The 21,701-nt window shown below is 39.2% G+C and overlaps 3 protein-coding genes and 1 pseudogene across 3 annotated transcripts; 2 read left to right on the forward strand and 2 right to left on the reverse strand.

The window, feature by feature from the left end:
• Nucleotides 1–4,122: 4,122 nt before the first annotated feature.
• LOC131783344 (carboxypeptidase D) lies at nucleotides 4,123–8,250 on the reverse strand. The gene is given in 6 exon segments (XM_059100079.2): nucleotides 4,123–5,287; nucleotides 5,698–5,822; nucleotides 6,093–6,398; nucleotides 6,625–6,876; nucleotides 7,451–8,220; nucleotides 8,223–8,250. Coding segments are annotated over 6 exon segments (2,118 nt in total). The 3' UTR covers nucleotides 4,123–4,650.
• Nucleotides 8,251–8,949: 699 nt separating this feature from the next.
• Nucleotides 8,950–12,175, forward strand: LOC131783285 (carboxypeptidase D-like; annotated as a pseudogene).
• Nucleotides 12,176–12,657: 482 nt separating this feature from the next.
• Nucleotides 12,658–17,055, forward strand: LOC131783295 (uncharacterized). Its single transcript, XM_059100023.2, has 4 exons — nucleotides 12,658–12,906; nucleotides 14,599–14,678; nucleotides 15,174–15,233; nucleotides 15,585–17,055. Exons 1-4 carry the CDS (start codon nucleotides 12,794–12,796, stop codon nucleotides 16,289–16,291), a joined length of 960 nt encoding a protein of 319 aa, XP_058956006.2. The 5' UTR covers nucleotides 12,658–12,793; the 3' UTR covers nucleotides 16,292–17,055.
• A 1,712-nt stretch (nucleotides 17,056–18,767) lies between these two features.
• On the reverse strand, nucleotides 18,768–20,664 carry LOC131783316 (Krueppel-like factor 7). Its single transcript, XM_066158907.1, is given in 4 exon segments — nucleotides 18,768–19,499; nucleotides 19,501–19,632; nucleotides 19,634–19,855; nucleotides 20,656–20,664. Coding segments are annotated over 4 exon segments (777 nt in total). The 3' UTR covers nucleotides 18,768–19,085.
• Between the last annotated feature and the right edge of the window lie 1,037 nt (nucleotides 20,665–21,701).

Here is a 21,701-nt window from a genome sequence, read left to right on the forward strand (position 1 = left end):
CATCCATATCATGATGGTAGAAATAAGTTTAACATATAATAAGAGAAACAGTGATGGGGAAAAATTATTCTTGTTGATAAGTTCTGTCCTTGAAAGACGCAAATCCCATCGGCCAACGCAGTACACATAGGATCTAACAGAATAGAGAGTCGACTTTTTCCCTGTGACAAATGTTTGGCTGATTTCCGGTGCGGAGTGACTAGCAATTTACGCATGCGCTTTGCCATTTTGAGATCTGTTTAATTGTTTTCTGTCATATTATTCAATACTCGAACGACGATTTCTGAGGCTATTAAATTTTGAAGTTATTTCAGTACAGTTTGCCAATGAAACTCAAATTGGGGCTGTCGGTCTGGATAGTCACCATCAAGCTGATCGATGATATTAAACTTGATTTATTAGGTAAAGACTCGTCACAGTAGGCCACATCTAAGTCCTTTATGACAAAGAATATACTCAAATGTTAACCAAAGTGTGGTGTTGACATGGCTATTTCTTCATACAATTACGAATATATCAAATAACGCTTTGGTGGTGCTTTTTGGTCATAAACATGATAAAAGCAAACTGAAAATCTCTCTAGGTTTCGCGGCGAAGTCTTTCAAACAGACTCCCATTTTGAAAGTTGCGAAAAGGCCAAATCATATTTTCGCGCCAAAAAGCGCGCTTGGTGCGCGTATGTTACGTATTCTGCAATTGCCATAAAACAGAGATTACTCGTGGTTTTATGTCAAAGCAAACTCTAGAAGTTACATCAAACCCATCTTGCTAAGGATGATAGGAAAAGTGAATCTACGCTATAAATGGTTCCTTGCAAACCCTAGAATATTAATGTAACTGATAAATTTATGAAAAAATTGTACAGCTGTAAAATTTTGACAAATTCTCCTTGTCAGCACCTCAGTAAATGTCCAGAGAACAGTATGGAGAATATGAATACTGATGTTAGGGTATAAAGGGTTAAGATTTGCTCCGCTTCTTTAACGACATTCGCTTAGGAAAAGTAAAATTGCTGTTTTTTTTGGTTTTTTTTTTGTTGTTTTTTTTTTTGCCATTGTTGAACTATTTAACGGTTGGCACACCTACTTGGCAACGCCGACTTATTCAAAACTTTCGAAGTGATTATCTCCCGGTAAGAAGGAAATAATCGAACGACTAAACACGAAAGGTTTGTCTGAGGGACCAGAAATCACTGATTACAGTTTCGCTGTAGGATGAGGTGGAGAATCTTGGTTTTCAGAGGGCACGGAGAGGGATTGGATGTCGCCAACAGGGTGTAATGGAACTGTAGAAATAGACTTTCAATTCGCCCGATATAAGTTTACTTTTGTGCATTCCAAAGTAAGTTAGCAGCTTGCGAAAGGTTAGGGCATTCTATCATTGAAAGAACGCCTCATAATTCATCGATGAACGAGCAAAACGGAATGTCACACAACAAGTACTTTGGTGGAATGTCACATAACAAGTACTTTGGTGGAGTATTTGGTAACCGCAGCGATTTGTCCCTCATTTGTGACTGTCATGGCCGATATCCTTCGTATTCCTTTCTCGTAATTTCCACAACCAGACACTCGTTCTCTTCTCTAACACCAGCTACAACGACATGTCCACTTTTCCGATGAAAAGTTATGATGTCGGGTTCATAGATTGTTTGCAGCTTAAACTTCCGAAGATGTTCCCCGTTTTCACCGAAGATGTGAATAAGGCGATCCGCCTTATCCAATGCCATGACTTAACCGTCATTAACAGAAGTGATATCCTTCAAGTTTTTAATTGCAGTTTCCTCTCTAAGCCTGCGAACAAGCCGCCACTTAATGTCATATTTTTCCAACGCACGTTCCATAGACATCCCATCCCCGATCCTCAAAACAATCATATTACCACGCTCATCGACCGATAGCTTGCTATCCCAGCCTCCTTTGCCCACAGGTTGTTGATAGACGTCAGTTTCAGTGTACTTGTAAACCCATAGGGTTCCCTCGTCGATAGCCTCGATTTCCACACATTTCTCAGATTCGGTCTCCGATCCTCTCGAGGGGGGGAGTTTGGGCTCATTTCCTGAACAGCGGCTGGTATTCGAGTTTACCTCATCTGAAGACAAGATGACAGCCAGCACATAGATATCGTCGTTGAAGTCAGTGGCTACATCCAAAGGAATCGCCTTGTCCGGTAGACTGATACGTTTTTCCAACTTGCCGTCGCTGTCAAACACCTTGATAATGGCACTAGCGTGTTCTGTCAAAATAAATTGTCCACTGGAGTTTGTAGCGATGCCTGACACCCATTTCAGTTCATCCTTACCAAAGGACCATTTCACGCAAAAATCCTCAATGCCCTGATTTCGTAGCGCATTAGTTATTCTTTCGTCACGCAATGGATCAACTGCGCTCCCTCCGGTATCAACAGTGGGCCATGCCTTCTCTAAAGGACATCTACCGAGCACTATTCGTGAGACATCGTAGAGGACCCGATTCATGGAACATACACTGGAAATTAGTTTCCCTCGTTCCTTTTTTCTAAACCAACCCTTGACAGACTTGATGCCTCTTGTAACCTGAACACCAAAATTATTCTGAACCGCTGGAAGGCAATTTAATTCTTCAATGCATACTTTGCAGGGTACTAATGCTCTTTTGGGATTGTCCACTGTCTCAAGTATGGTTGCCATAATTCGGTATCGTGTTGCAAGAAGGCGGTCGGATATGTTTAGTGCTTCATTAGCGAAAGCCTCTGTGGCTTTTTCGCGAGCAAGTTTGAATCGCTCTCTTGCACTTGAAAGATCTTGGTTAGTAGAGTCATCTAAGCCCTTAAGATCCAATTTTGTCATTTCTTCTGTGAGCAAAAGGGCTTCATTGCTAGCAGCATGTGCTATTTCTGCGTTGTACTCGCGATGGATCCTTGCCTTGTCGAAGAATTGATATAAGTACCCAATGCCTTCTTTAAAATAAGAGATACTGGCTCTCAAGTCTTTCCTTGAAACTCCTTTCAACATTGATTTGATATCATTGATTTCCGTCATGACCAAATCCCGACATTCTTCATCGGTTACATCTCCATCTCTAAGCATCTCCGCTGCTTTTCCTTTTATGTTACCCCCAAGCAAACCAACTGCACTTTCAAACACGGAAATTACGATAGAGGCCATTTTGTTCCAGTGTCTAAGAAACTCCACAACTGTAGACTCACTATTTTCCTGCTGCCTAGCAAGGAACCTATATGACAATAAATTAGAAGGTCAAGCAAAATGAACCGAATGGTTTAAAGCAGTCTCAGGTTTCGTAGTCAAACAGGGCAAAATCCAACTTGACAACTTGGCTTTCATAAAGCCGATGATGGATTATGGTCTTGAAAGTTCTTCGTTTACAGTCTTCGTTACCTTGACGGTCACCATCAATAAATATAAAAACAAATGTTGTCTTCACGAACGAAATCATAATTCGTTTCATTAATTTGAGCAGAAGCGAATAAGTCGATTAGAGGAAGAATATAGCGGGAGATGCTCAAGGTATTCGCTTGAAGCTGAATGCGCTGGAAGGGAGGAAAATCACGTAGAGTTGCATCCTTGTATCATTTCAAGGAGGAAAGCTTCTGAGATCATGAAAAGGATAATCATCGTATTGTTTTGTAGGAGACAAGTTAGAACACGTTCTCTATTTCCTTAATGAAAGCCATATCAGATGGCGACTGCAAAATCCTTCTCGTTGGCGGAAATTGTTCGTGGACTCCTTTGAGGAAATATTTTAGTAGTTGAAATCTAATGCTTTGCTGCTGATTTCTAGTAGTTGCTAGGCGACTTAAGAAAATATGGCCAACAGCATTATTTTTTGTCATTGCAGGCAAGACTTGCTACAGTACAACAAAGTAGTAAAACGGTAAAACGTGGTAAACATAACAATCACGAGAGAAGTTTCAATGCGAGCGCGCGAGAGGTCCACGAGGGTTCTGGCATTTTTATAGTGCCAGACCCCCACACAACTCTCGCCGTTTTGGCCGCTCGTCGAATTGGACCAGGTAATAGATAAGTTTAAATGTTACGAATCTGATTATTTTTTCTCAGGTTATTCTCGCTGATAATACATTACCTCTTAGTTTTTTTACTGTTTGACGATGATTCTGCAACAACTTATGCTTTACATGTACAAAAAACTTACGTCTTATCAAAAAAATTCTCAGTCACTGATCAGGAAACTGTGAAGATAAAACTAGCAAGGTCAAGAGAAGCTACAAAGAAAGTCTTGACACTAATCCGAACTGTCCATCAGGAACAACATGAAGGTCTAACACCGATATTTCTAGTGTGACTGAAAAGGTTGCATTTCACTCTACTGTTTAGTGGCTATATATTTTTTGATTTATAACTTCTTGTTTCGATTAATATCAAAACTTTGTACAGAAAAAAAGTTGATGACAATACAAAAAGGCATCAGCTAATAATAGTAATGATAATTTAACAAATGATAATGATATCGCACTATGATGAAAATAATATTGTAAGGGAGAGCCAAAGCGGTTTTTAGTGATGCTCTCTGAGGAGCAGAATGGTTGTCATACGTCATCCTCATATAACACCACATTCTCGAAACTAGCATACAATGAATGCAGTGCAGCTTATGACGGATAATTTCGAATCAGTTCAGGGGAAATAAATTTTCAATGTTTTAAAGCCTTACAGTCCCTCAGTCGGAAGAAGTAACCTCGTTTCGGAGTACTTGTAAAGTATTTTACACCACGATATGTGCCGTCAGTTCCCAGTTTATCATCGGTGGATAATTCCACACCAGCGATGAGATGGGAGTCGTCTAATGGCAAGTGGGGTAAGTGCCCCACCCACCTCAAGTTTCCATTCTTTAATCCCTTCTTTCCAACCAGACGACACGCCACGTTTGAGCCAATCAACTTCAAGAAGCGCTTGTCTGTGGCAGGTGATTTAGAGGGTATGGTTTTCTTCCCTGCTGCAAGCGCTGGTTTCTTTTGTATCACATTGATTTTCGGTTTAGGAGCTTGGGGCTTTGTAATAACTTTGGGGGCTGTCTTGTTGCTGATGGTTTTAGCCGGTTTCTGAATAGTGACACGCTTAGCCGGCTTTACCGGTCTTGAGATAGTGACAGGTTTGTCTGGTTTAACCAGTTTTGGATGAGACACCCGTCTGTCTGGTTCCTGCTTGGATTTTACGTCACCACTCCCTCCTCCTTCACCAGAGATATCGTCGGGTTTGCTTTCTTCAACAGATCCACTTCCACGAGCAGTTTCATCGCTAAGAAGCGCATTCTCAAGAGACAACCTTGATCTATAAATATGAAAAAAGGAAAAAATCAACACGGTTATTTGCTGTGTTCGTGATACTAGTGACGACAAGAGAATATGCTCTCTCGGTTGTAATAATCAAAGTGGGTTTTGCCATCAAACTCTCTGTGAGATGTTGCTGATATACAGGAGTCAAACCTAAAACTTCAAGGCATGGCTAAAGAGGAGCCGGGTCCTTACTTTGAGAAGAATATTAACTCAACCCAAATATTAGTCTTAGTCTATGAACCAAGCCTACGTTAACAAAAGCTCATTTTGCAAGCTGATGAGCTGTCACAGTAAGATCTCGATGAATGTGCGTCGACGTGCCTGAGGTGACTGAGAAAGGGCGACTACTACAGCGAAGTCCGACCAACTTTATGATTTCATTTCATAACGCCTTACATGACACACCTGTCGTTAAGCCCTGGATGTAATACGTGTTTATGAAACGGCTGTTCCTCCCTGTCATTCTGATTGGTCAGCTTGATGATATGCTCCCTCGGATCCACTCCTTCGTCCGTGACAAAGGTTCCTGCCTGTTTAAAAATGACATAAAAAGACGTGTCAAAAAAATTGAAGGATCACAGACTGAAGGATTGAGTAAACAGAATTACATTTCCATCTTGAACTGAATATGAGTGAAATGAGCGCCCTTATTATCCCTCATTTTTCCTTATTTGCTCTTGAAAACGTTCGCTGGTTTTTTTCGTTCGTCTCCACAGGAAAAGTACAAATCCCAACACAGCTCCGAGATAAATTACTCTGTAAATCAGTAAAAAAAATAATGCTGTGTATCTTAGACTCACCATGACTCGGTCTAATAATTCGTCTTCGCTTCCTTCAAGTGATATCTTCATCCCGTCTTCCTGAGTCGGCTTTAGAGTAAAATTTACAACTTTCCCTTCAAACGCCCGAAGCTCCACAAGCTGGGTTTGTGGCTGGTAACCTTGTGCCGTGGCTGTGATTTCGTATGAACCTGGTACGAGTAAGCGCCAAAAGTCTCCATCCTTTGATGAAGTGACGTCATGACGACGATCTGCAACGCTAATGGTTGCATCAGAGAGAGGCTCTCCTTGTATGTTCTTGACAAATCCACTCACGCCATAATGCACCTTAGATGCAAGAGAAATGGTACATGTTTGACTCTTTGTAGAAATAACGGGGAACTGTAGAAAATTGACCGCCATTTAAGCGCCACTAAGGGGGAGGGGAGGGGGGATCAGTTTTTGACTAAGGGAGAGGGGAGGGGGGGAGGTCATCAGAATACAATGACCGGTCTCGAAGGCAGAGAATCTGCATCACAATGACATTTCAACAAAATAGGAGAAAGTCTCATACCTGCTGAGTCAACTCCACCAAAGCCTTCTTGTTATCATGCCAGTACTTTTCCAACTCAGTACCTTTAGGAAATCGATCGCAGCCAAGCTCCAGTGTTATTTCAAAGCAGTTCGAGTGAACGTAGTTGTAATCCTGCATGCCTCCTGACAAACTCGACCAGCTGGCACCATTCGTGATGCCGTCTATGAAATGTTCTTCCTTTTGATCCGTACAGTTCCATTTAGGATTTGCCAGATGCATCACGGGATGCGCCTTGCGTAGAAAACAAAGCAGCGAATCAGTTTTTGACTTAAACCCTTCAACTCCTAACATTGACCAACACTCTATATCTCCTTACATTATCACTGCTAAATCAAACAGTAAGGTCATGAGAATAAAGGAAATGATCGCTTACTTAAGCAGCTCTTCATTTTCATATAAATTCTCCATATCAATACCACAGCAAATATACAGAGAGCAGTATGGAGAATATGCATATTGATGCAAGATTGTAAAGAGTGAAAGAAGGGAAATAAGACCTTCCCCAAACTGGTCACCTACAGTTGAAATTCATCAGTATGTAAAATGATACTTAACGCTAAATTCATAGAAAGGAATAACAAACTCAAATAGTAAATGCTAAAAGCTCAAGTGATAAAATTCAAACTTTCAGGGAAATAACACTTAATTCTTTCTTTCATAAATTTTCCTCAAAGGTCTGCATACATTTTCTTGTAGCAGCAACTAGAAGGATTCGTAAGATATGTAAGATTTACCCTAGTGGTCGAGTTATCTAGACATCTTCCTCAAATTGGTACCGTTAGGAATTAAATTAAACATAAGGTACCTGTGAATATGTCTTTGCTAAACGTCTGAAAACATCGTCATCCGGTGTAGCGCTGTACTGACTCTGTCCTGATGGTGAATCATCATAAGGATAGAGCGCAACTAAAGCTCCGCTATGCAGACTGGCCGATAATACAAACGGGTACTCCTTAATCCAGTCCATTACAGCCCTGACCTCGGGCTGTGGTGGACCAGTAGTACTGGGGAAAAACTGGTCCGGAAAATTACGATTTAAATCGACTCGCAAAGCGTTTCTCTTTCCAACCAGTTTGTTCCCCTTACCACGAACGGCTGCCAATTCGTAACCATCCGGGTTCATGCTCGGTAAAATATGTATTCTTGTCCTCTGCACAAGATTCTTGATTTCTGGGTCATTTTCATAGTTTTCGCAAAAGTATTTTATCAGCTGTAATAAAAGTTCTCGGCCCAAGGCTTCATTACCGTGAATGTTTCCGATATATTTTACTTCCGCTTCGCCAGCTTCGTGTTTTCCGGGATTGTCTGATATCTCCATCACCCATAGCTTACGGTTCTGCACGCTGTATCCAATAGAATACAATCTTGTAATGTCTGGGTACTTTTTAGCAAAGTACTTTAAAAACCAGGTCAATTCCTCGTAATCGTGGTGTTTAAATTCATTTACATCCAGAATATCAACGCTTTTCCTTGCCTCGTCGTTTACCTGAAATTTTTGTTTGCCACCGTGGAACATATCAAGAACTTTCCTTAGAAACGGGTTGCAGTTTCCAAGATGAAAACTCAGAATTAAAAAAAAATCACAAACGTCGATATAAGATGCATTTTTAGCGTCTCGTAGGACGGCTAAACAGCAAATATATAAAAGCAGAAAAATCTTTAGTATCGCAAACCGTCAAATGTCTTCCGCTGTGAAATTCAATCAGTCCAAAATGCGAATTAGATCACTTGTCCATAATCTGACATTCCTCCACAGAACTTTATTCACTCTCTTTATTTAGATCTTATTCTTGAAATGGGTGTGGTGTAGTAGAAAACAAATGCTTGTCTTAGCAATTTACGGGGTTTTCTCATCTTTGTTTGGGTTAATATTCTTCTAAGCATCTCGTTTCTTTTCCTCGTGGGAAACAATTATGTTCTAAAATCCATATTTTGGCAGATTTGTAAAATATTTTCAGATATCAACAAATCATGTAAACTGCATCGATCTGAAGTTAATTTTAATAAGGTCAACAACAAAATTACTTCACAAGGTTACCCGCTGAATATTAGAATTTTTGAAGTGCTCTTTACTTTCTCGCTTTTGATTAAAAAGTTCAAATACAAATGTACTTATAAAATATTTATTCAGACGATTTTTGCGCTAAAAGATTCGGAGCAGGTAGATTGTTGCACCTGTCATCTCTCAGCAGGTGGTCTGTTAATTGGATTTTACAAATCGATCGCCAAAACTCTGTTTTACTCTTTAAATCTAAATGTTCCAGCAAGAGGACAAACTTTAAATTTTAATTGAGACTTCGCGGTCTTTCAGTTTTCTGACATGTCGAATAAGTATTAATGCAACTGCAGTTTTGTTTGTGAGCTGTTGAAATGAAACACGATAAAGGATCATTTACAAATGGTTTATAGCCGTGATGCGATGAGAGATGTAGAGATCATAACTAAATCTTTGTAAGGTGTGGTGAGCGGTCAACCACTCCTGTGGTGATGTCAGAAGAAACATACGAGCTCTAAATTCATATTGTGTAACAAAAGAACAGACATTTCCAACTGTGATCAGTCCTGTGAGCACTTCAACCATGCTCCGTGCAAAGTTGTTCGTACTGTTTATGATCCTCCACAGCCTGGTGCTATCTTCGTCTGCAAAGCCACCCGACAAAGGAGCTAAAAAAATATCATTCGAAAAGGAAAACAAACATGATACTGAACCAAACACGAATAATGGAAAGAAAGGGAGTTTTGCAACCATCAAGGATATAAAACATAAACTCGCAATCGCCAAAGAAGAACTGAAAGACCACAGCCAAGAAGATACTAAAAGCACGCTGAAGGATTTAGAAAAAGACTCTAAAACTGAAATACCTGAGAAGAATTCGAGCTTTAGGCATCATAATTATGAAGAAATGACATGGCTTTTGAAGGAGTATTCCAGAAAATATAGCAAAATAGCTCGTTTGTATGACATTGGTACTTCGGTGCAGAACCGCAAATTGTGGGTCATGGAAATCTCCAATAACCCAGGGAAGCACGAGCCAGGGGAGCCAGAATTTAAATACGTCGCTAACATGCACGGGGATGAAGCAGTAGGAAGAGAGATGCTTCTTCATTTAATTAGGTATCTTTGCAAAAACTACGAAGTCAACGAGAGAGTCACTAACATTGTGGACACGACTAGAATCCACATTATGCCGAGTATGAATCCTGACGGATACGAGATGGCTGCCACATTCGCTGATGGGGAAGACAGCTGGAAATCAAGCCGACCTAATGCTAACGGTATCGACTTGAATCGTAATTTTCCAGATCAGTTTTTCCAAGCACCAACGGGCCACCCCAACCGGAAACCCGCGCTGTCATGAAGTGGATCAATTCTATTCCTTTTGTGCTGTCAGCCAGTTTGCATAGTGGGGCTCTCGTGGCCAATTACCCGTATGATGATAATCCCTCGGGACAGAGCGTGTACAGCGCCACGCCTGATGATGACGTATTCAGACAGATTGCGCGTGCGTACTCAGAGGCACATCCCACAATGCATTTAGCAAACGCACCTTGGAAATGCAAAGAGATTCCGCGGGAGCATTTTATAGACGGAATAACAAATGGTGCCAAGTGGTTTAGCGTATCGGGAGGAATGCAAGATTACAATTACGTGCACTCTAACTGCTTTGATATTACGCTTGAACTCGGTTGTCAGAAGTTTCCTAATGCAAGCGAACTGCCAGAATACTGGCAGGAGAACAAAGAAGCGCTCCTTAGTTATATAGAGCAGGTATATCAAAAATGATAATCCATAGATTATTAATTTTAAGGATTTTAAAATAGGCTTGTTGCAGCGTGCTATGGAGACAGGGGGGTGATCATAAATATTCCCTCTTAGGCTTAAAGATCGCTGCGGAGAAGACTACCGCTAAATTTAGCGTGTATGATTTAATCCGTCAAAGATAATGAGGGAACTGAGATGAGACAAAGCAAACTAAGAGAGCTGGGGTGAGGCTTAAAGAGAATGAGGGGAGAGGGGACGTAAATGTCACTCTTGACAATCCATTCCACCTTGTCTACGGAATTAAGATTTCTGACACGCTCAGCGCGGAAGCCAACTTCGCGCTCGCCTGTCAGTCAAAAGTAAAGTTGACAAAATATCCTTATAGATTAATTTAGTGTGAATTCAATATGAGTTACCTCTCGGTTGATTTATAAAGTATCCGCTTATCATTAGGTCCATACTGGTGTACACGGTTTTGTTAAAGATCAAGATGGTAACCCAGTGGACGAAGCCAGAGTAGCTGTTTCAAATCGCCGCCATGATGTGTTCTCCGCGAGTGACGGCGACTTTTGGCGATTACTAGTACCAGGCTCTTATGACATCACGGTTTCGGCCAAAGGATTTGAACAGGAAACCAAATCATGTACAGTACTGCCTAATAAACCCGCCAACCTCAACTTCACTCTGACCAGGATGAGAATGAGAGAACCCAGGCATCAGGTACAACAGGGCTCTTGGCCTCGAGACCGAATTTCACACGGTGGAGGATTCAGGGATACACAGGAAAATGGTCTGAGCCAGAGCAGGAGCATGCGCAGAGGGCTTGATGACGAACGTGCCGATGACTTTGATGATAAGCGTAGAGGGATGTCGTATGACGGATTTGGACAAAGTGCGCGAATCTTTCCTCACCCTAAATAAGGATCCTTAAAAAGACGCATAACTTTCTGTTAAAAAAAGAATTTCTTCCACAATGTTTCTACCCAAATCGGTTCTAATGTATACACCCATATAAAACACTCAATTTTCCGGGAGCTTCTAGTCTTATCATACCGTTCGTCTGTATCGTATTTCGAACCCAATTGAAACACAATTTTCTAAGGAATGTGACATCCCTTATCATCATTCTTGCCTCTAAGATAATTTAGCTTATTTTAAGGATTTTATTGCTATTTAGTTACGATCCATAATTGTGAAAGAATATTTCGGCCGTCGTTTATCCTCCAACGAATTTGTTAATGATGTTTTTCTTAGTTCAACGTCGAATTGTGTTTTACGCCGCGCGAAAACTGGTTTCGACCTAACAAGTCAGAGTTTTTATATCTGCTTTCCCCAGTTTCCGCACCTACGCTTTTTTTCCATCTCACTGACTATCAGCTACATTCCCCGGGTTAGCTTTTAGCTTTTTTAGCCTACCGTTATAGCTTTCCGTTGAAAGTTCCCAACTACTGGCGTCCTTTACAATGGCTTGTTATACTTTGTTACCCATAACTCTCAGCGTTTACTCGCCATTTGAGATCTGGGTACGAAAAAAAGGATTTTAATTAAAGTGAAATGCTTGCATATGAAGCAGATGACGGGCATAGATTTTTGTTCAAGAAAAAATATGTTAGCCGTAAGACAATGAAATAATTTTTAAAACTAATCAAAGTGTATTTTAAAATTGCAGTTTCCCAGCTTAAAAAATGTTCCCTTCATTTTAAGAGAGCTCATTAGATCATAAAACATTAATTTCCTTCACCTCTACGAAACGTTTTCTTTAACAAAATAAAGATTACTTACTTGAAAAAATAAACATAACTTTGTTAGACATCCCATAGTAATTATAATTAGATTTGCTTAGTTGGAGTCTGTGAAAGCCGTTTCTTTCCCAGAGGAATAATTATCAGATTGTCGTAAGAGCCCTCCATTACAATTCATTTTGTTCTTAAAAGCTTTTGAAAAGCGTGTGAAAAAGGTGCTACGTTGAATCCCGTAGTGTAATGAAAATAGAAATGACAGGATTTCTATTTATCGAAGCTACTCAAGCACAAACAAATGTACATAGACAGAACTTAAGTTAGGCACCCTGCAGGTTTTGTGTAAACATTACTGTCACTTGTTCACAAACCATGGAAGTGAAATAAAGATAAATTCTAATCACGAAACCGCAATTCACGTTTTAAATCACTAATTGGACAGGTTTCAGCCTTCATCTTTGTTTACTAGGAGCTATTTTTAGGCAATTTCCGGACACCTTTGAAAATTTGTTGTGGGATGTTGCTGTGGAAAAGGTAAATAGTGAACACTTTAGGGGACTATGAATGTCCATCCGTTCTTGAATTACATTTCCTGTGACAGATAAACCGTGAAAAATCAGTTTAAAATTTGAATACGTGATGCGACATGATGCAGGAAACTCCGTGCTCGTTTAGGAATAAAACGAAACGAGATTACAGTACCAATCAAGATAACCTAAGAACGAAACATTTTCAACATATTTCGGCACAAGATTTGAGGTTAGTACTGCGATAATAAGTTGATGGATGTTAAGAATAGCAAGAACCAGATTATTTTTGTATGTAGACACTTTGAGGACTTCATTGAAAACATCCAATAATGGATGTTTTTGTTTCAAATGACGGAAGAAGATAAGAAAATCTTGAATTTACATTGTGCCTGATTACCTTTACTTGTGAAGGCTTTTGCATGAACATACACTCAGGCGATCCATCAATTCTATAAATTGATGCATTTCAAATTATTTCCTTTACAAAACATCAATTATTTCATTGCTTGTGGTAAAGCTAATGTAAAGTGATTCTAAAGAAAGCAGACGTTTTCAAAACTTCGCAATGATCTTTCCTTGTGAACAGCAAGACATTTAAATAATCAAATATTCTACATTTTGGTTTGCTATCCTTAAATTCAATATTCTTTCAACGGCCTCAAGCCCTTGTAATCTTGCTTAAGAGAAAAACCGCATTCAGCGATATTTAGGTTTAAATATAACAAAATATGCACTGTTTCATGAGCTTTAGTCTCGGTAATTCACAGTAGGTCTGGAGCAAAACAACACTGAGTTTAATTCAAACCCTTCAACACGTACCTAGGACCTGATCAACAATTCTCCCTCCTATCGGCCTTAATTTTCCCTCGCGTTGCTATATCATTTCCATCAGCCATTGCTTGATAAGGTATGAATTACACTGAAAGGGAAGGTTTCTAACGAGATAAGGACCCTTCATTCTTGAATTATCATTGCCGTAGATTATTTTGAAAATAAAAGAGGCCATAAACATTTATATCGTTAGTTCTTCACTTCTCAGTTTTATTGTAGAAACATTTTATAAACTGACACTCTCGTGCGGCATTCGCAGACTGATCAGATGGTCGTCATAGTAACTTATCACCATTCTTGAAAAGTCAGACAGATTTTCTGATTTCCTTCATCCTTTTTTCAATCCTCTTCTTTACACCTGCTTTTAGAACTACCTCACAACTGTTTGCCCCACAAAATCACCCATATTAACCTGTCTTAATCTAAGATTATCTTCCCCGTGATCTTCGTTTGTCTTTCCATTTTAACATCATCTCCGTTTCAAGATCCCACTTAACTAGGAATCATGTTTAGTTATAAACACTTTACACCATGCCAAGTATATTTACTTAGTAGTGAAGGATATAAATTTCTCACTCAGTTTGATATGAGGAGTTTTTGATTGCAGGAATAGGAACCTTGAGCACGTTCAAATACTGAGCATAGTAATTATGAGAATTATTCTGTATGAATTTATTCATAAACGAAATATACCCTTTCTCGAAACAGGTAGTAAATGGTAAGGTCATATCCCCTTGATCTGGACAGTCTACCACAGGAAAATTTTCGTCAGCATTTTTCTTTTACTAAATCTAGTGATTGCTCCCGTTTCCTGTGTTCCTAACCAAGATCCAGTTCCATTTTTGCAAATTGTAGAACTCAGTTCTTGACCAAGATTGCGCTCCGGGATTGCACTGGTTTCACTTTGAGCGCTCGGGCATTATCCTTGTGATATTTTCCTAGGTCTTATTTGGCTTCCATTTTGGTTTAACGTCACTCGGTGGCAGTGCACTTCAGTACCAATCTTAAATTCAGTAGCGTTATGGACGAGAGATTAGCAAGAAGGGTGGTTTATTGGTGAAATTTTAGTATTTTATGTTTCTGTTAACAGGAATTCCTCCATTGTATCACGAGGAGAGGATCTCTGTGGCTGGGAAATCAGTCAGTTATTGCTTCTACATGATGACTTGGGTAATAAGGAAACAGAAGAATATTATCGGCAAAAAAAATAATATATATAATTCCCTATGTTATTCAGTTCTTGGAACTCAAAATATGAAATATATACGTACAGCTTGGATAATAATTTTCTGATCTAAAGAAACCAGTCTGTCCTTCAAGAAATTAACGAGAACTTACCGCTCGTAATTCAAAATTTTTCCCCTGTTTGAGTTACCTGTTGGAACTATAAAAATGATCCTGAAGGTAGAATACAGAGGTGAGTGAGAGCTTTCACGAAGCAAGTTTTTATCAAACCTCTGAAACTGGTTTACGTGGTGTTTCAACTGAATTTGAAGGCATTTGAGAGAAGAGCTTGGTTTTTTTTTCCCCGAGAACGAAACCTAGAGACCCTAGCCTAACCAGGCGTTTGAACCATAAACTACTTATGTAGGGTAAAGCCAGCTTGAAAGTTATAATGTCTGAACTTTATTATATCTCAATGTCTTTTTGTTTCATGCTTTGAAGGAATTGTCGAGTGGCTTAATGATGAAGAACGATCGATGTTTCTTATAACAAACAGAGCTGGTGAGCGAATTGAATGTCTCTTATGCTGAAATCTAACACTTGACAAGTCAGCTTCTCAAAATTCTAATTGCGAAAGGCCCCCTCTAGTATTTCGAAATCGGGCCGAAAGCGTGGTAAAAGGAACTTTAGGTTATTTACGGGCGTTTTTCTTGCTCAGGCAGGTGACAGTTAAGTGTCCAGAGACAATCAAATAAACAACGCTGATAAGACGTGCTAGATCCCTACCCCACCTCTATTAGGAGACCCCCCTCAACCCCTCTGTCGGCAGTGTAAGGGGAGTGGCCTCATTCTAGCTTATTCAATTATCAAGGACTCTTTAAATTTTCATCTGTTCCCTTTCGATCATTTTAGACTGGTGTCATTCATACAGTGGAAGTTTCACATCAAGATCCGCTGTTAACATGTTAGAAACAGCACAAAGCGATAGGTCGACCATGGACACATTGTCATGCCGTTTACACGAAGAAAGCTCTCGACACTCCACACCCAATAATCTCCACATACTGCGTGGGATCCCAAAAAAACCTGATAAGCAAGATAAAGAGATGGGAAAAAAATTACCCTTGAACAGAACGGCTCGTAATGCGAGGGTAAACACCAACTGTAACCCTGGCAGACGTCCGGAAAGGAGAGAACATTTACTTGATACAGGGCCTGTGTTAAGCCCCATTGCCAAAATATGTAATTTAGAGAAGAGGCTTACGGCGAGGAGGAAATCAAAGATCGAAAAGGGTATGGAAGGTCTACGACAACCTTTGGCAACAAAAACGCGAAATGGCCTGGGTACAAGAGAACTTTTCAACCCTTCTGTTGTATCAGTGAAGGCTGGTGGTTTAGATTCCGATTTTCCGAGCAAAGATAGTCGAGATTCTCGAAAGACTTTATACAAGAAGTATCTACAGTTATTACCAATGGACAGCATGTTGAAAATAAGAAGATGCAATAACACAATGAATATCCCTCCCACAAAAAAATGCCTGAAACCTTTGCCGGCAATCGAAGTGCAGTCGGCCATGTTTGTTCCCAAACTTTCATGCAATCAGAAACACTTGGGATAAAACTCCGTTTAAAAGCTATCGGCCATGAAATGACCGTAAATTCTGGCTCATCATTCGTAAAATATTTTGACTCACGAGAAAATCTGACCCTGAGGAAATATTTCAATACGAACAAACTGGTAAAAAGAGCGGAGAGTTGAACAAAGACTAAGACATCCAAATTTCGGAATTAAGTGATATTATCATTATGAAAACCTTATTTATCAGCTTTACAAGGAATTGTTAGACATAGTTGTGGACGGTTTTCCTAAATGTCATCCAGCAGTGAAAACACTTAGCCCTAATCACAGAAAAGCAGCCATATCATGTAACACGCTGAAACAGGTCCGCATGTCTGCCTTCTGATAGAATGCAAGAAAAGAAAATACAAAGTAAGCTTTTAAGGTACCAAGTTCTCGTTAAAATGTGTTGGTTATAATTAGAGTTGGACATATCGTTTTCGTTTTTCATAGATTTTACTATTTGCTAATCACAGGGTCTTGTACAAAGCTTGTGCCTATGGGCTTGCTATAAGTAAGTTCCAAGAGAATTCATGATATGAAATAATTATAACCCGCCTCCTCGTCCAAAAGAAAATTAAATTCCAACCCAGCCAAATCTAAGAAAATTCTAACGACCGGGAACGTCTTTAACTCCTTCCCCATGAATGACTCTAACAACACATCACTGAAAGTTCCTGACGACATTTACTTTTTTGGTGTAATAAACACATGACTCCCTATAACCAACCTGCTGGTGGTGAGTAACTCGTGAACTCAGGAAAAAGTTCCCTCTAAGTATTTTTTTCCTTGTTTATTCCTTTGCCTGAGATGTTTGATATAGTAACATAAATTGTTAATCCTTCTTTAACGTATTTCTCTCTCCAGCCAACCCCTCCCCTCCCATCGAAAGATCTTTGTCGCTTTACCATCCCCCTGCCTGCAACAACTTTACCCCCTGACTAAGGAAGTCACTCTTTGTAATAATATTAAAAAAAAAACGTAAGTCGCTCCTTGCGTGACGCGAAAAATTGAGCACACGATATATTTGTGGTCATATAAGGCAGATACTTATATTGCGTGACATTCTTGTTGCGTGACTAAATCTTTCACATAAAAATTCAGAAAACATATGGGCCGCACACTTTCTTTTGATTTCGTTAATTAATAAATTTCCGTTACTCGTCTAGAAGTAAAAAATACGTCTCATCAGCTTAATCTTCGTTATCTTTAATCTGCTTTATTAAAAATTCCTTGTTAACGTACTTCCTGTTAAAATATTATTGGCAATTGGACTTGGGACTTTGGATTGTAATGCTCAATGTTCATGTACGACTTCAATTCATTTTGCTGTACGGGATTTAAATAAAATTAAATCGTAAAATTCTTAGAGAATTGTCCAAATGGTTTTTTCACAAAGCAGTGATTGACTGCTGCAAATGCAATCAGCTTCTTGTGTCTCCCGTCAGCCTGTAAATGTGTGAGGTTCAGACAAACTTGACAATATTTTCATTAACATTTATCACCAATTCTCATAAATCATGTTCGGGAGTAATATTGGCTTGAGTAATTGAATAATTTAGACTGAAGTGCGGTCATTTTTGAGGAATACAAAATGAGACACATCATGGGATTGATTTTAATGCAATCCATACCAGTTTAGCTCAGTGCAGACTATGATCAGATATCTTTCAAAAGTATTTCATGATCATCTGTTGCATACATTGAATCTCATAAATAATCAAGCCAAAAAAGAACAGCTACCATATTTTTTGTCAGAACAAGAATAATGAAATATTGTAAACACATGTATACATTTATGATTCATTTAAAATTAACCTACAAATTTCAAAACTAGATGACATGTGATATATTTGTGATTACAGATGTGGCATTTCTCTATTCTCAGTGCTGATAACATTTTTAGAAAAATTATTTGATATCAGTGACCATTTTTTTTTTTTTAACTTTAATTTAAACTCTTCATTTCTCACCTGTCTTAACAGCATTTCTTAAAATCACATGACAAGTGGGTCATGACACTTTTGTTAGTTCTGATTTTTCAACTGTTTTGTTTGTTTTGATTATACTTACTAGTTTCATTGACTTCACGGCCACATTTTCATTTTTGTAAAAATTCAGTCCCAAAAAGAATAAATATTCACGACAATTTAGAGCTTGCTCTATTTAATTGTAAGCTGTTGAGAAACATTGAAAATATTTGCACAGCCGAGTCAAGGCCTGCCTTAATTCTGCACAGAGTAATTTTTAAACCAAACTTATTAATACATCAGTCCATCATTCAATAACAGTGTTGACCGCAAAAATGGCTATTGCAGGCCAAAAAAAAATTATTACAACCTCACTTACTCCAAGTTTGACTTCTACCCATTCAAATAAGTTTTGCGACAAAACTTGTGACCTTCTAGTCTGCTGTTTATTCAAAAGCACATGACCTACAAGTCATGACAAGAAACAAACATTTTGTAAAATACATCTCATTTTAAGGCTTTGCATTTATTTCCATTTTCAAACATAAATGTACACAGTTCAGGAGTGGTGTTTGCCACCTTAATAATAAGTTCTTCTCTTTGTTCTTTTAAATTCTTTACTCCATTTGATGATTCTGTTGAACCTGGTCGTTCACAGTCTTCATGTTGTGGAATATTGTCTCTAATGTATAAATTGTACATACTATATCACTAGAACATATCTTAGTACAGATCTTTTTTTTATGTTACAGCTCTACGTTTGAAAACCGAGCTTGGAATATTCTAGCAAGGTTCACTGTCTTGCAATGAGGCCTTAAGAATTCGTTAGTAATGACGCTTCATGTGAAGCGACAAATGATCTGATCGAGAGAAGCTTCGATCGAATGTGGTGCATTTAAACGGCTTTATTCCGGGGTGCTTTCGATAATGCCTTGTAAGCTCATCAGATCTTGCGAAACGCCAACCGCAATCCTTCCAGTTACACTGGTAAGGTTTTTCTCCAGTATGTGTTCTTTGATGAGCTTTGAGATGCGAGCTCTTCGTATTAGATTTATTCCAACCTTCGAATGTACATTTATGAGTCCTTGCTAATGTTTTCTTTCCTTTTGGTAGTTGCACGGGAGTAGATTCTGAGGAATCTTTCGCATCATTTGCATCTGAAGTGTTAATTCCTTTTAATGTATTCGAGTTGGCCTTTGGCGACCCAGAGATGGCTGTAGAACTTTCGATCGTCAATTTTTGGCTTCCCAAGTTTGGTCAAAGAATCAGATTTCATCGATTCCGCGGAACCTTCATCGTTGTCAGTTTGCGTTCCCTCTGAAGTTTGTTTCAAAGTCGTTGTTTTAGCAGCACAGACGGGTTTCATTTCCACCATCACTGCACGTGAGATCCGTCTGCTCGACGGAATCGAGCTGGACTTCAATGTCCGAAGACGACTCACTAGTAGTAGGGCTGCAGCTTGATAAATCATCCGGACTAGCTGCTCGTAACTCCAAAGGAACAAATGTTCCACTCTTCACTGTATTGTACTGGGACAATTTCCGTACACTACAAGGACACGTATCTTTCAGCTTGCTTCTGTCGATTAGCTCTTCCTGACGAAAAATATTTCTCGTTTTAATTTAGCTCGTAGTCTGACATCCAATGAGCTCTCGGAGTCAAATGCCGCCGCTGTCATCGAAAATATCCACCTTACTACTGACACTGCGGAAAAACTTCAAGCTGTCCCGATTGTCAAACCATTGCCTGAAAACAGAACCTTAAAAATGTTCCCATTTGGTTAGTTTCGTCCTCACAGAAATTCCCAACTCGGTCTGAAACTGACTAACTGCCACTGGTAACACTAACACTGCTTTACAAATCACGGCTAACAGCGCTCTGCTTAAACCTACTACCTCGACGCTATACACACGTTACCTTTCTAGGGAAATGTTCTGTCTAGGGTTTCCAAATGTCTCCCTTCTCCCCGGACGGCAATAAATCCAAGGTATACCGTTGAAAGCAAAGGATCGACTAACCGGTGGGACATTCTGCACTCACCTATGCTTGCCCGTTTACCAAGTTTCTTTGGTATCACTGCACACGAAGATATAAGCGGTTTCCTCATAGCGAGTCACTTGCCCTATTTTAACAGCCATATCCATTGGCTGTAGTTTTTTATTCAATCATACAATCGATCAAGAGGAACCAATCCGGCTATTTACACACCATTTATGGACATGCACAAAAATAGCATCTGAGCTTCCCTAGTATCAAATGTGGCACGATCTCTGCTCCTATTCAGACGCTGGTTTAGACATCTTACGGGCATAATTCCTGACCAGTGTGTGCTTTGAGGGAAATAAAATCCATTCTCCTTCCCTTTCTTCGTCAGTGTTTTATATCAAACGCTTACCTCCGTCATACTGTTTTTATTCCTGAAATCGCCGTATATTTTTGTCAAACTTCTTATTAGAATGTGAAATCGAAACGAAAAGAAAACCAATGGTAATCGAACGTGGAAGAAAGCAAACTTAAACGCAAGTGCAACAAATCACACGGCATCGTGTTCACATACCCCGTAACAGATAGCAACAATTTAGCGATGATATTTTCTTTTTTGACTTTAGTTGTTTTGATTTCTTCGAAGCGCGAGTGGCGTGACCTGCTAGTGCTCTGACAGGACGTCAGTTTTCCGTCTGGTTTATACCATCTCTACAGAGGACAAATTAATAGTTTAGAGTCTCTATGTCCTGACATCATTTCAACTCGACGCTAACGATTTAGAAAAAAAATACCAATTTCTAAAGTTCAATATCGAACTTTGTAATTATAATCACCCAATTTTCTCGTAATGGACTTTTGCGACATGTTACGGTAAATTTCCCTTGGGTACATTTAGAAGATCATGTGTTTTTTCCTAATTTGAAGTCAATTTGTTTTGCTGGAACATTTGTGACCCATTGGAAAACTATTATGAGTGGATTAATGTTGGACGTAGAGCGGAATTTGGTTCAACCGAGCGGCCATGTTGCCAAAGTGGGGGAAATTGTTCCGCCATAAACCGTAGTAGAGATTTAACTATTCCGGGACGTTTCTCGTAGTTATGTTGAAAGAAAAGGAATATTTAATTTCCTTAAAAATGCATCTGACGACGTTTTTAATAGTTTTCCCAAATGATGGTTTGAATAAGTAACATGTATTCATAATTCATCTCCATTCATCTGAATAAAAAAAAAAATCGTGCTATTTTAATAGAGCAGATAGTTTACTCTCTGTTATAAATATCCTATCAGGAATCTAACAAGTGCTAAGAATTTTTTTGTGAAACTGAATCACCTTCGGGTTTTAATTTGGAATTATAAGTAAGATCTATTTTGTTACAAAATCGCTGATAAACCACACAAATGCCCAAATAGTATAAAACATCCGACTTAGAAACCAAGAATTGATGGCGTTACA

This window comes from Pocillopora verrucosa, chromosome 12 (assembly GCF_036669915.1).
Source record: "Pocillopora verrucosa isolate sample1 chromosome 12, ASM3666991v2, whole genome shotgun sequence".
In the NCBI taxonomy this organism is placed as follows: Eukaryota; Metazoa; Cnidaria; class Anthozoa; order Scleractinia; family Pocilloporidae; genus Pocillopora; species Pocillopora verrucosa.

Coding starts and splice junctions, on each gene's coding strand:
- LOC131783295 (XM_059100023.2), top strand. CDS start 12,794: ATGATGCAGGAAACTCCGTGCTCGTTTAGGAATAAAACGAAACGAGAT. Junction 12,907..14,598: donor ATTTCGGCACAAGATTTGAG/GTTAGTACTGCG, acceptor TTCTGTTAACAG/GAATTCCTCCATTGTATCAC. Junction 14,679..15,173: donor GCTTCTACATGATGACTTGG/GTAATAAGGAAA, acceptor CATGCTTTGAAG/GAATTGTCGAGTGGCTTAAT.